The 14,895-nt window shown below is 45.6% G+C and overlaps 1 protein-coding gene across 3 annotated transcripts in view; it reads left to right on the top strand.

Moving 5' to 3' along the window:
- The first annotated feature begins 10,427 nt into the window (after nt 1-10,427).
- The window catches only part of RAPGEF4 (Rap guanine nucleotide exchange factor 4), a 302,234-nt gene continuing 297,766 nt past the window's right edge, over nt 10,428-14,895 (top strand). For all 3 annotated transcript variants that reach the window (XM_073545898.1, XM_073545899.1, XM_073545900.1), the window contains exon 1: nt 10,428-10,769. In XM_073545898.1, the coding sequence (XP_073401999.1) occupies nt 10,705-10,769 (65 nt within the window). In that variant the 5' untranslated portion in view covers nt 10,428-10,704. The remainder of the gene's footprint in view (nt 10,770-14,895) is intronic.

A 14,895-nucleotide genomic window follows, 5' to 3' on the forward strand; every position in this document is an offset into this window, starting at 1 on the left:
ATAGTGACGTCAGGCGGGGTGGCAAGGTGTGGGTTCATCACACATGCGATGTGTCTATAAGGTATGTATCAGATCACAGTGTATGGAGCAGGCTCAGCTAGCTGTAATCATGGTGGTTTAACACTTAAATGCTACAGTAAGTTGCAACTGCGTTATCTAAGTGGTTAGAGGCAGGGCACTCCATCAGACCACTTGTGATGAGTCTGCCAAGTGCTGATAAGCTATCATCATGGCATCCAGGGTCCTCCATGCCGTTATCTGTGTATGCTTAATAATCTCTGCCTAAGAGCCATAAGTGATCACTAAATGTACAATGCATCGCAATATAAAAGAATAGTGCATTGCATGGGCAATAAAACAGTCACAGGTTCAAGTTCCTTAGGCAGATAAATAAAAAATGTGTAAATGAAAAAAAAAATATATAGCCGCTTCTGTAAATTTACAAACTTTATCAATATACCGTAACATTATTTATGCCTGTGCCAGAATTGCTGTTTTTCAGTTATCACAAGAATGAAATAAAAAGCGATGAAAATGTCACATATGCCCCTCACAAAGTTATCAATTTATTTATCCATTTCCTGGAGGAATAACTGAGGATCGGCACAATGTACAGATGCTTCGGAATTGTAAAGTATGGAGAATGTCGGCATAACTGAGAGGTCTTCTCTAAAGTGTTTAAACCTCTTTGAACACACTTCTCTTTGTACTTTTCAAAGAAGTATCATTGTCCTGAAACATAAGACAACTATGTTTGACGCAGTTTAGGTTCTCCATAGAATCCTGCCAATGCTTAACATGGGGAATTAGCAGGGAATAAAGCTTGTGAACCCTGCAGGTCATCAATGTATTCATTTTCAGATGGATTTATCCATTGATTACTGGCAACTTATGTTCCAACTCTCCATGCTACGCCGTCCATGGTGCTGAAATGAAAGCCCACTTACACTCAATGCTTACAGTCAGAGATGAATATTGTATATAAGATGAAACTATAAATTGTGAAATAGTTGAAAATCATTTCATATAACACCAAGTTCACGCCGTGTTTGTGAATTATACTTTGCTTTTGCTAGATTGAAGGGTTCGTGCAAAAGCGTGCCTTTAGAGGTACTGTATTGACCTACGAGCATGCTCTGATAAGGTGCTATCCAAGCATGGTCGAGTGCTAACTGAGTGTCTTCGGCGTGCTCAAAAAATATATTCGAGTCCCCGCGGCTGCATGTCTCATGGCTGTTCAACAACTGCAACGAATACAGAGATTGTCTAACAAACAGGCATCTCCGGCTGCAGCCTATCTACCCTGTTAGCAAAAAGATAAAGCATGCTGAAATTCATCTGCCCCTTCCTTCTATCCTCCATTTGCTTCCTTGGCTGCAGTGGATAGCAGTAGCACCAGGGACTTAGCGCTTAGGGGGGCTTCTTTCAGCAAATATGAGAAGACAAATACTATTAGAGACCCCAGATAATTGAGAGACCTGTTGAAGATTTCGTATTGGAGCCCACAAGCTTCTAGTTTTACTACTTGCACACTAGACAATGGAAGAGCACTGGTTGGAGCAACATCAATCTAATGTGTATGGTTTTCTTTCGAAACTAGGTGAACTATATTTTTTTTTTTTCTGGACCAAGACGCCTATTTATTCTTTACATTTGTTTCCAATTAAATGCTTTCTTTTCCCATATCACTTGGACAGAGTAAAATTATTCTAGATTTTTTTTAATACAAACACAAAGAAAATATATATTTATATACACTACAGTATGTGCAATGGATATAAAAAGTCTACACAGGCTTTTGTCATGTAAGAAAATTATACAAAGGAGAATAATTTCAGAAATTTTCCCAATTTAACATTGCCCATAATCTGTACAATTCAATTGAAAAATAAACAGAAATCCTTCCGGGGGGGGAGAATTAAAATATTGTGGTTGCCTAAATAAGCACACCCTTAGGTCGGGATCACACATGCAAGAAACATGGCCGAGTCTCACATGTTAATACCCGGCACTGCCGCCAGCACTCAGGAGCAGAGCGTGCGGCTGCATGTATTGCTATGCCGGGTATTAACATGCGAGACTCGGCTGTGTTTCTCGCATGTGTGATCCTGGCCTAAAACCAATCCTTCGTTGATGTCCCCTTTGAATTTATGGCAGCATTCAATCTTTTTGGGTAGAAGTCTATCTAGAATTGGCAATCTTTGCCCACTCTTCTTTGCAGTAGCTGCACATCTGTCAGATTTTGAGGGCATCTCCTGTGCACAGTGCACTCTTCAGGTTACCCATAGATTTACTATTGGCTTCATTTTTGGGCAAGGGCTCAGCCACTCCAAAACTTTAAACTTCTTCTGGTGAAGCCATTCTTTTGTTGATTTAGAGGTCACTTTGGGCAGTTGTGTTGAAAGATGAAATTCGTCTTCGTATTCAACTTTTTAGCAAATGCCTGAAAGATCTGCTGCAAAATTGACTGATTTTTGGAACAGTTCATAATTCCCTCCATTTGACTAAACCCCAAGTCCCAGCTTCCGAAAAACAGCCCCAAAGCATAATGCTGTCCCTAACACTAGGGGCGCCCTAGCTTGTCTTGTTCCTCGTATTACTTCTGATGGGGAAGACGCCAGGCCACGTACCTTGCCTCAGCTCCTGAATCGGCACTCTGTCTGTACCCTTCCCCGATCCAGGGAAGAGAGAAGTAGTAGTGTACCGTAATACACCAACCAGATTAAGAAGGTAATGCAAACAGGAATAATGGAAAATACCAATCATACAAATATATTCACACAAACAACAGAGGTTACTCCGGAAATATGGGAAAAAACAAAGTAGGAGAAGAAGGGGATTAGCACACACCCAAAACCTAGCAACGATCTCAGATAAATCCACCAAACACCTTCTCAAACAACAATCACAAACCACCATCTTGAACCATGCAGCATAAGCTAGCTCTGGAAATGAGTGCTTGCCAGGGCAGAGATCATATAGGATAGGGGAGTGTCTAACAGTGAACAGCTGAGCCTTAATGCTGGAAAGCTTCCAAGAGCTCTCAACTGAGCAGATTAACCCCTGCACTACTAAAGACCCCGTCTCACATAGCGAGATCATTAGGCCTGTTTCACACTTCCGTTTTTCACCATCAGTCAAAATCCGCCGTTTTTGCAAAAAAATAGATCCGCCATTTTTTTGACGGATGTTTTTTTCCCCATTGACTTGCATTACCGGCGGATCTTGACGGATGGCCATCCGTTGGATCCGTTTTTTTGCGTATCCGTCAATTTTTTTGCGTCCGCCGAGATGCCTGGATGGACCATGTAACGTTTTTTGTACTGCAGGATCCGCATTTTTACAGAGCGCATGCCCGGAGGAATGAAGTCAGGAGGAAATTTAACCCTGAAATCATTTCTGGTGGACAGAGAAAAATCTCTCTCTCTCCCTCCCTCTCTCCTTCCCGGGCAGCGGTTCCTTTAAAATTTTTCATTCGGCGGATCCGTCACAAAAACGGATCCGCTGGCATCCGTTCACATCAGTTAGGAACGGATCCGCTTTCCGCCTTTTTGGCGGATTTTAACTGACACAAAAAACTGAAGTATGAAACAGGCCTTAGCGAGATCGCTGAAGCATCTCCGATTTTGTGAGGCAACAGCGATCTCGCTAACGATCTTGCTATGTGAGACACGTAGCGGCGACTAAGCCCCCGCTGCAATGTCGCTGATCGTGCTCGAATGTCCTGGGCCATTTTTTGATTGTTGGCGTCCCGCTGGCCAGCATGCATCGCTTCGTTTGACACTGACGAGTGACCTCGTTAGCGACTCAGAAATCATGGACGCAGGCGGGAGTCGTCAGAACAGCTGCTGTGTGACAAGGTCTCAACGACCGCTGAGGTCAGTATACAGATCGCTGGATCGTTGCTGCGTCGTTGGGTAGATCTGCCTGTTTGACAGCTTACTAGCGACCATTTAGCGACGCACCAGCGATCCTTACCAGGTCGTATCGTTATTGGGATCGCTGGAGCGTCGCTTAGTGTAACGGTACCGTAAAAGAAACCTGCACTGTTTAATATGAAGGTGAGGTGCTTCTAAACAGTGCAGGTGTAGGAGAAATCAGACGCTGCCATCTTCTGGTTCCTCTGTCGTGGTAAACCTGTGACAGTATGGTGTACTTTTAGTGATGCACAGTGCTGGCTTTGCGCCAAACATGCATTTTAGAATTATGGCCAAAGAGTTCCTTGGTGTCATCAAACCATGATAAATTTTCACACATGCTTTTGGCAGATTTGATATAGGTTTTGGCCAAATATAGCCGGGATTGGATGTTTTTCTTTGTAAAAAAAAGGCTTCAGTCTTGCTACCCAACCCCAAAGGCCAGACATAGGGAGAACAAAGGAGATTGCTGGCACATGCAGTACACAATCAGTACTTGCCAGAGATTCCTACAGCTTCTTAAATGTTGCTATAAGCTACTGGCAGCTTCTCGGGTCGATTGTCTTCGTCTTTTTATCAATTTTTGAGGTGCGTCCATTTTTCTAGATATCACTGTTGTGCCAAATTTAGGTCTCTTTTTGATGACTGTCTTAGGCTACTTTCACACATCAGGTTTTCGGCGTCAGGCGCGATCCGGCGTCGTGCCTGAACGCCGGATCCGGCAAATGTTTTGTAAAACCTGATGTGCCGGATCCGTTTTTCTGCCGGATCCGTCTTGTTCTTGACAGAAAAAACCGGATCCGTCTCATCCGGTTCATCCGTTTTTCTATCCGTTTTTCGCCGGATTACGCCGGATCCGGTTTTTAAAATTGACCCTTGTGGCCTTCCGAACGGGATTGGCTACTGGAAAACTATATATAGCGTGTTCCTACAGCCCTTCTTTGACAGGTTGGAGAGGAGAAAGTGCAGGTTGGAGAGAAGAGCAAGTTACTGGCGAAGATGGATGTTGTGATTGGAAATATTTTGAAGAATTTGGTGGATTTTATAGCGGAGGCGAATCATTTGAGGGTGATTGTTCTGGAGAAGGAGAGAGCGAGACAGCAGCGCATCAGGCATCGTAGACGACGTTTGTGGATCCACCCCATCACAGCCAAGAGAATGACTCGTGGGGTCTATTCTACACTCTGCATGGACCTTCGACGAAACCCGGATAAATTTTTTGGATATGTTCGGATGAAAATGGAGAATTTTGATTACTTGGTGGAGCGCATTGCACACCTCATAAGAAAAGCGGACACCTATTGCCGCTTCTCTGTTTCACCCGCAGAGCGTCTGATGGTGACTTTAAGGTAAGCCACATTTATTGGATATGCTCGCATCAGAGCACACTTTCACTGCAATCTTGTTGGTGGTAGTTTGTATCTCCAAGTGTTATAGCTGAGTTTTGGTATGTAATGCTGTGATTTAAAACTAATTTATTGTTTTTTAATTCCCCACAGATTTCTTGCAACTGGAGAATCCCTTTCGTCACTGCATTTCCAGTACAGACTCGGGATTTCCACCATATCTGGATTTGTGAAGTACACATGCCGTGCACTGTGGGACTCCTTAGCTGAAGAGTTTTTACCAGAGCCCACAACAGAGAGGTGGATTGAAATTGCTGACAAGTTTCAACAGATATGTCAGTTTCCCAACTACTTGGGCGCTGTGGACGGGAAACATATCCGCATTGTAAAGCCAGCCGGATCGGGATCGGAATATTTCAATTACAAGAAATATTTTTCAATTGTCCTCATGGCCATCGCTGACGCGGAATACAAATTTATTGCTGTTGATATTGGGGCCTATGGCCGCTCCAATGACTCTCAAGTTTTCAAACTGTCTGCCATGGGGCGTAAACTGTATGGAAACACCTTCCAGTTCCCACCACCTAGACCGCTGCCGCAAACATCTGGTCCACCTATGCCATTTGTCTGTGTAGGGGATGAAGCCTTCCAGCTGTCAGAACACCTTTTGAAACCGTACTCTAGCAGAGGATTGACAAGACCAAAACGCATTTTTAATTACCGCCTCACAAGAGCAAGAAGAATGGTTGAATGTACCTTTGGTATTCTGACAGCCAAATGGCGGGTCCTATTGACTGCAATCAACCTCAAGACAGAAACTGTTGACGAGGTGATCAAAGCTTGCGTGGTACTCCACAATTTTGTTATCTGCAAGGAACCCATTTCCATTGAGGACACCTCTGAAGAAACCACCTTGCAAGATTACCATGACATTACCACTAGAAGTTCTGTGTCGGTTTCAGTAATGAGGGACAATTTTGCACTATACTTTGTCACCTCAAGGCAGAGTACACTGGCAGGATGACAGAGTGTGAAAGATTTGTGCCCAACCAAACTTGTGTACCTTCTGTACCAACAGTATATACCTTTGCCAACCAAAGTTGGCTATCTTGTCATGGTCTCTATTTTTAGCTTTAGGCCACAGGTGTGTACCTGGTTGTGTTTTATGCAAAGTATTTCACCTTTTAACAAAAGTTGTGTACATTGTTAGGAAATCACCAACAATAAACACAACTTTTTTGGTGAAATACTTTGCTTCAAACACAACCAGGAACACAACTGTGGCAAAAAGCTAAAATTTACCCACAGTTATATACCTGGTTTTGAATACCTTTTTACCTTTTAAATACCCTGTATTTAACCTTTTTTTTAAACATATTTCGCCGCAGAAAGAAATGACAGACAACCAGTGTAAACAATAATTTAACTTTTATTTAAAATATTTTTTTTTTGTAAACTGTTTTTAAAGTTAAAAAAACTTTTTTAATAAAGGTTTGAAAAAAAACTGGGCATTTTTATTACAAAACACACATTACAAATCTGTGTAGTGTGGGGTGGAAATACTGCTGGAGGGGCTGCGGGACACTTCGACACTGGGAGTGTGGAGAGAGGACTGGGATCGTGGTGGGGATGGAACAGTTAGAGGTGATGGTGTGGAAAAAGCTACAGAATGGGTGGACATGTGGGAGGCAGAAGAGGTGGTGGGCGGTGGAGTGGAGGGTTGGGCAGGGACTGTAGGAGCAGATGATGTTGATGGAAAGTTGTATGGGGAAGGAGTTTGGTACGGGGAAGGAGTTTGGTACAGGGAAGGAGTTTGGTACGGGGCAGGTTGCTGGAAGTGGGGAGATGTCTGGTACTGGGGAGGTTGCTGGTACTGGGGAGGTTGCTGGTACTGGGGAGGTTGCTGGTATGTAATAGGAGGGGGAGGATGGAAAGTGGCTGGAGGGGGTGCAGATATAATAGGAGGGGGAGGATGGAAAGTGGCTGGAGGGGGTGCAGGTGGAGGAACTACAGTGGTGGGAGGTGGAGGTTGGAAGGTAACCTGCTGTAGAGCACCGTGGCACGAATGCATTACATGCATCTGCTGGGTAGGAGATAGTGTTGCCATGCGCTCCACAACAGACCTGAAAAAGGTGTGGTTTGGCGAAGATCTTGCTTCTGAATGCATGGTTTGCAGAAGTGTCTTCACCTCCAGAATGCTGGAGTTGATCTGCTGAAAGCCTGCGGAGATTTGCTCTGACAAGACTTTTAGACAGTTCTGGAAAGATGCATTCAGATGCAAGAACTCTGGCGCATAACTCTTTTCCTGACCCCTCTGCCGCTGCCGCCCAGTACCCGCAGGTGTACTAGAGGTGGCAGGGGCAGAAGGGTGGGGTAAAGGGAAAGCGATCTCCTCACCAGCAGCTTCATGTAATGTAGGCGGCCACGATGCTCCTGTGCTGGTGGATGGGACAGATGGGTCGAATGTGTGGGAAGGCTGGGAAGGTGCAGATGTACCGGGGCGGTCGAAGTGTCCCTCGGTGCCGGTCTCCTCAGGGATCGCCTCAGAAGGGTCCAATCGTGCAGGCTCCAGAGTGCTGCTCACCGTGCTGTGGAATAAAGAGAAAAAAAACCAATTAAAATACTGACATGGTATGGCCCTGGCTGAAAAAAAAAAGTTACATCTAAACATTTTTTTGTCACATGTGGTGTGTAATATTTACCTTCTGGTGAGCATTGTCTCCCGGAGGAACGACAGGGCTCGTGCGTACTTGTACTTGCTCCTGCGTCCTCCAGATCCACTCGGGGCCCGCATCTCTTTATTGAACTCCTTCTTGAAACGATCCCTCACAGACCGCCACCGATTCACAATTCTCTCCCCTGAAACGAGAAAGGAGTGGTTAGTATACAACATCAGTGTTTCCCAAACTCCAGTCCTCATGGTCCCCAGGGGTCATGTTTTCAGGATTTCCAAAGTAAATAGAAATCCTGAACACATGATCCGTGGGGACCACGAGGACTGGAGTTCGGGAAACACTGGTTTAAATCAAGCAACCGGTACTGTATATACTTACGCTCTGTAATCTGGGCCCGAGCTTCGAGGTCCTCCCAGCGGTCCACAAGGAGCGAACAGATTTCCTCCCAGAGTCGTCGGGTAACGATCAGGTCAGCGTGGCGGCGGTCAGCCATATTCCAGAGCGGCTCCCTTTCTCTGACGAGATCGATGAGGCGGTCCACATCAATCCCTCCATCCTCACCGTCAGAGTCGGGAGCACGCTGTGAAGGCTGTTAAAGAAAAAGACAAAAATAACATAATTAGCCTCCACAAAAGAAATGAAATAAAAAGTGCAAAAAAACAAAGCAAAAATATTTATACTTACACGCTAGTGACCGCCGCGTTGCTGTCGCCGACGACCCTGGGAGGCACTGCAAGGACCTCTTGGCCGAGCACCAGATTGGGAAGACTAGAGAAGAAAACAAAAAAAGTTATGTCTTTGGATGTAGGCATTTGTTTGCTGTGTGTGGTCTGCAGAACATTGTTTTCTATGTGTTGTGTGTAGTGTGATGTTGTGTTTCTGCGTTTGATGCAAAAAACTTACCAATCCAGGTGTCTGTCCACCCCTTCCTTCTTCTTCTGGGAGCTCCTCTTCATCTTGTGATTCCTGTTTTGAAATAAAAGGCAATGAATAGACATATATTACAGAGATGATGGATTTTGGAAATAAAAACTTACCGTCAAACGCTGACGATGCGAGGGAGGGCTCCCAGAAGATGATGTGCTGTCTTCCTCATGGCCAGACTCCATGGCTGAGGGTGGTGTTCCTGCTGCTGCCATTGCTGCTGCTGCTGCTGCTGCATCTCTTGGGCGGCTGTTGAATAAAGAGAAACAAAGGGCCAATGAATATCTTGATATTCCATAGCCCTAGTTTGGAGGAATGGGGGATTTGATAATTACCGTCTCTCATCTGCTGCTGGACTCCCCTCCCGTTGTTCAGCATGCTGCTCCATTTGGGGTGGTGCTGATGGTGCTGCTGCTGCAGATGTCTGCTGCCTTCTCCTGCTCCTGGTTCTTGGTTTGGGTGGCATGTTGGGTGTGGCTGAGGGTCCCACTGTCTTGCTTTTATATATGTCTTGTGGGCAGAGCTGCTGAGCATGCTCAGACCAAAGAAACCGGATCCGGCCGCCGGATCCGGCTGTTGCCGGATCAGGCGCATTGCGGCGCTCATAGGCTTTCATTGTATGAAAAAGCCGGACACGCCGGATCCGGCGTGTCCGGCTTTTTCGCCGGAGACAAAAAACGTTACAGTAGCCGTTTTTTCCAGACGCCGGATCGCGTCACATTGCCGGATCCGGCGAAAATCGGATGAAACGCATGACCATCCGGCTCGATCCGGCTCTAATGCAAGTCAATGGGGGGGAAACCGGATCCGGCATTGCATTTCGCCGCATCCGGTTTTTGTCAAAAGCGCCGGATCGCGCCTGACGGCGAAAACCTGATGTGTGAAAGAGGCCTTAACAGTATTCCATGGTGTACCTAATGCTTTGGAAAACTTTGCATGCTTCTCCTGACTGATAACTTTCAACAATGAGATCCCTTTGCTGTGTTGTAAACTCTTTACCGACTGTGGTTTCTGCTGTAAAACACAACTAATAAACCGTTAGAGAAATGCTAATAGAACAGCTAAACTTTATACGGGGTTAATCAGAATCCCTGTAAATGATGGCGGCCGTGCACTGACTGCTATTTAGCATGAGTTTAAATTTGATTGGCTTATTCTGAACACACACATATCCCCAGTTTTGAGAGGGTGTTCACACTTATGCAACCACATTATTTTAGATCTTTTATATATTTATTTAACATATTTATTATATTATATATATTTTATATCATCATTTTATGTTGTATTATTAGACATATAGGCATATATGTAAATTTATGCTAGACAGATGCGTATGACCACACATTGGTTCAGTTTCTTTATCATCTAGGTGTATTATAAATATTCTATACGTGTGTACACATTGTATCTGAATGTTTGTGCTCTGTAGATATACAGTATATGTGTATATTTATGTTTTTGTATTTACAATATATTCTGTACCTGGGTTGAGTGGCAGACAGCCAAGGAAAAAAGCAAAGCTATTAGTGTGCTGACACTGGGAAAGATTGGACTGTGTGAGGTCCTGTAGCCTGAGCTTGCAGCACCTCACCCATCCCCCTCCTGTGCAGCAGAGTGGAGCTGGCTCTGCTGCAGTGGTGACAGGCTCCGGTGCTGCTGTGCACTCAGCACATGGTGTTAGAGTGAGGTGCAGACCCCAGGACAGAGGCTCTCAGGCTTATCACACCCGGCTCATTTCTTGGTTACAAAAAAAATCCCTCCTGTCTGTGGTGTCCTCAGTGCAGGACTAGTAGCAGTGTAGACAGAGTCACACGAGCCTGAGCTGGCAGAGCTCCCAACATGGTTGCTGCACACGCTTCCCATTCCTCCTCCTCTGCAGAGTGGATTGCCTGTCTAGATAAAAGGTACCTTCTTTACATGTGTGATGCTGCATGTATGATGTGTCTGCTGTGCTGCATGTATGATGTGTCTGCTGTGCTGCATGTATGATGTCTGCTGTGCTGCATGTATGATGTGTCTGCTGTGCTGCATGTATGATGTGTCTGCTGTGCTGCATGTATGATGTCTGCTGTGCTGCATGTATGATGTCTGCTGTGCTGCATGTATGATGTCTGCTGTGCTGCATGTATGATGTCTGCTGTGCTGCATGTATGATGTGTCTGCTGTGCTGCATGTATGATGTGTCTGCTGTGCTGCATGTATGATGTGACTGCTGTGCTGCATGTATGATGTGACTGCTGTGCTGCATGTATGATGTCTGCTGTGCTGCATGTATGATGTGTCTGCTGTGCTGCATGTATGATGTCTGCTGTGCTGCATGTATGATGTCTGCTGTGCTGCATGTATGATGTCTGCTGTGCTGCATGTATGATGTCTGCTGTGCTGCATGTATGATGTCTGCTGTGCTGCATGTATGATGTCTGCTGTGCTGCATGTATGATGTGTCTGCTGTGCTGCATGTATGATGTGTCTGCTGTGCTGCATGTATGATGTGTCTGCTGTGCTGCATGTATGATGTGTCTGCTGTGCTGCATGTATGATGTCTGCTGTGCTGCATGTATGATGTCTGCTGTGCTGCATGTATGATGTCTGCTGTGCTGCATGTATGATGTGACTGCTGTGCTGCATGTATGATGTGACTGCTGTGCTGCATGTATGATGTGTCTGCTGTGCTGCATGTATGATGTCTGCTGTGCTGCATGTATGATGTCTGCTGTGCTGCATGTATGATGTCTGCTGTGCTGCATGTATGATGTCTGCTGTGCTGCATGTATGATGTCTGCTGTGCTGCATGTATGATGTGTCTGCTGTGCTGCATGTATGATGTCTGCTGTGCTGCATGTATGATGTGTCTGCTGTGCTGCATGTATGATGTGTCTGCTGTGCTGCATGTATGATGTCTGCTGTGCTGCATGTATGATGTGTGCTGTGCTGCATGTATGATGTGTGCTGTGCTGCATGTATGATGTGACTGCTGTGCTGCATGTATGATGTGTCTGCTGTGCTGCATGTATGATGTGTCTGCTGTGCTGCATGTATGATGTGTGCTGTGCTGCATGTATGATGTGTGCTGTGCTGCATGTATGATGTGTGCTGTGCTGCATGTATGATGTGTCTGCTGTGCTGCATGTATGATGTGTCTGCTGTGCTGCATGTATGATGTGTCTGCTGTGCTGCATGTATGATGTGACTGCTGTGCTGCATGTATGATGTGTCTGCTGTGCTGCATGTATGATGTGTCTGCTGTGCTGCATGTATGATGTGTGCTGTGCTGCATGTATGATGTGTGCTGTGCTGCATGTATGATGTGTGCTGTGCTGCATGTATGATGTGTGCTGTGCTGCATGTATGATGTGACTGCTGTGCTGCATGTATGATGTGTCTGCTGTGCTGCATGTATGATGTGTCTGCTGTGCTGCATGTATGATGTGTGCTGTGCTGCATGTATGATGTCTGCTGTGCTGCATGTATGATGTGTCTGCTGTGCTGCATGTATGATGTGTGCTGTGCTGCATGTATGATGTGTGCTGTGCTGCATGTATGATGTGACTGCTGTGCTGCATGTATGATGTGTCTGCTGTGCTGCATGTATGATGTGTCTGCTGTGCTGCATGTATGATGTGTGCTGTGCTGCATGTATGATGTGTGCTGTGCTGCATGTATGATGTGTCTGCTGTGCTGCATGTATGATGTGTCTGCTGTGCTGCATGTATGATGTGTCTGCTGTGCTGCATGTATGATGTGACTGCTGTGCTGCATGTATGATGTGTCTGCTGTGCTGCATGTATGATGTGTCTGCTGTGCTGCATGTATGATGTCTGCTGTGCTGCATGTATGATGTGTGCTGTGCTGCATGTATGATGTGTGCTGTGCTGCATGTATGATGTGACTGCTGTGCTGCATGTATGATGTGTCTGCTGTGCTGCATGTATGATGTGTCTGCTGTGCTGCATGTATGATGTGTGCTGTGCTGCATGTATGATGTGTGCTGTGCTGCATGTATGATGTGTGCTGTGCTGCATGTATGATGTGTCTGCTGTGCTGCATGTATGATGTGTCTGCTGTGCTGCATGTATGATGTGTCTGCTGTGCTGCATGTATGATGTGACTGCTGTGCTGCATGTATGATGTGTCTGCTGTGCTGCATGTATGATGTGTCTGCTGTGCTGCATGTATGATGTGACTGCTGTGCTGCATGTATGATGTGACTGCTGTGCTGCATGTATGATGTGTCTGCTGTGCTGCATGTATGATGTGTCTGCTGTGCTGCATGTATGATGTGTCTGCTGTGCTGCATGTATGATGTGTCTGCTGTGCTGCATGTATGATGTGTCTGCTGTGCTGCATGTATGATGTCTGCTGTGCTGCATGTATGATGTCTGCTGTGCTGCATGTATGATGTGACTGCTGTGCTGCATGTATGATGTGACTGCTGTGCTGCATGTATGATGTGTCTGCTGTGCTGCATGTATGATGTGTCTGCTGTGCTGCATGTATGATGTCTGCTGTGCTGCATGTATGATGTCTGCTGTGCTGCATGTATGATGTCTGCTGTGCTGCATGTATGATGTCTGCTGTGCTGCATGTATGATGTGTCTGCTGTGCTGCATGTATGATGTGTCTGCTGTGCTGCATGTATGATGTGTCTGCTGTGCTGCATGTATGATGTGTCTGCTGTGCTGCATGTATGATGTGTCTGCTGTGCTGCATGTATGATGTGTGCTGTGCTGCATGTATGATGTGTGCTGTGCTGCATGTATGATGTGACTGCTGTGCTGCATGTATGATGTGTCTGCTGTGCTGCATGTATGATGTGTCTGCTGTGCTGCATGTATGATGTGTGCTGTGCTGCATGTATGATGTGTGCTGTGCTGCATGTATGATGTGTCTGCTGTGCTGCATGTATGATGTGTCTGCTGTGCTGCATGTATGATGTGTCTGCTGTGCTGCATGTATGATGTGACTGCTGTGCTGCATGTATGATGTGTCTGCTGTGCTGCATGTATGATGTGTCTGCTGTGCTGCATGTATGATGTGTCTGCTGTGCTGCATGTATGATGTGTCTGCTGTGCTGCATGTATGATGTGACTGCTGTGCTGCATGTATGATGTGACTGCTGTGCTGCATGTATGATGTGACTGCTGTGCTGCATGTATTATGTGTCTGCTGTGCTGCATGTATTATGTGTCTGCTGTGCTGCATGTATGATGTCTGCTGTGCTGCATGTATGATGTGTGTGCTGTGCTGCATGTATTATGTGTCTGCTGTGCTGCATGTATTATGTGTCTGCTGTGCTGCATGTATGATGTCTGCTGTGCTGCATGTATTATGTGTCTGCTGTGCTGCATGTATTATGTGTCTGCTGTGCTGCATGTATTATGTGTCTGCTGTGCTGCATGTATGATGTCTGCTGTGCTGCATGTATGATGTCTGCTGTGCTGCATGTATGATGTCTGCTGTGCTGCATGTATGATGTGTCTGCTGTGCTGCATGTAATATAATAATAATAATAATAAATTTTATTTTTATAGCGCCGACATATTCCGCAGCACTTTACATTTCAGAGGGGATTTGTACAGACAATAGACATTACAGCATAACAATAATCACATACAGTAGATTATAACAAATACCAAGAGGAATGAGGGCCCTGCTCGCAAGCTTACAGTCTATGAGGAAAGAGGGAGACACGAAAGGTGGGTGGTATGTATGATGTGTGCTGTGCTGCATGTATGATGTGTGCTGTGCTGCATGTATGATGTGTCTGCTGTGCTGCATGTATGATGTCTGCTGTGCTGCATGTATGATGTGTCTGCTGTGCTGCATGTATGATGTGTGCTGTGCTGCATGTATGATGTGTCTGCTGTGCTGCATGTATGATGTGTCTGCTGTGCTGCATGTATGATGTGTCTGCTGTGCTGCATGTATGATGTCTGCTGTGCTGCATGTATGATGTCTGCTGTGCTGCATGTATGATGTCTGCTGTGCTGCATGTATGATGTCTGCTGTGCTGCATGTATGATGTCTGCT

The sequence above is a fragment of the Dendrobates tinctorius genome, unplaced genomic scaffold, assembly GCF_039654945.1.
Source record: "Dendrobates tinctorius isolate UK_male_01 unplaced genomic scaffold, ASM3965494v1 ptg000143l, whole genome shotgun sequence".
Taxonomy (NCBI): domain Eukaryota; kingdom Metazoa; phylum Chordata; class Amphibia; order Anura; family Dendrobatidae; genus Dendrobates; species Dendrobates tinctorius.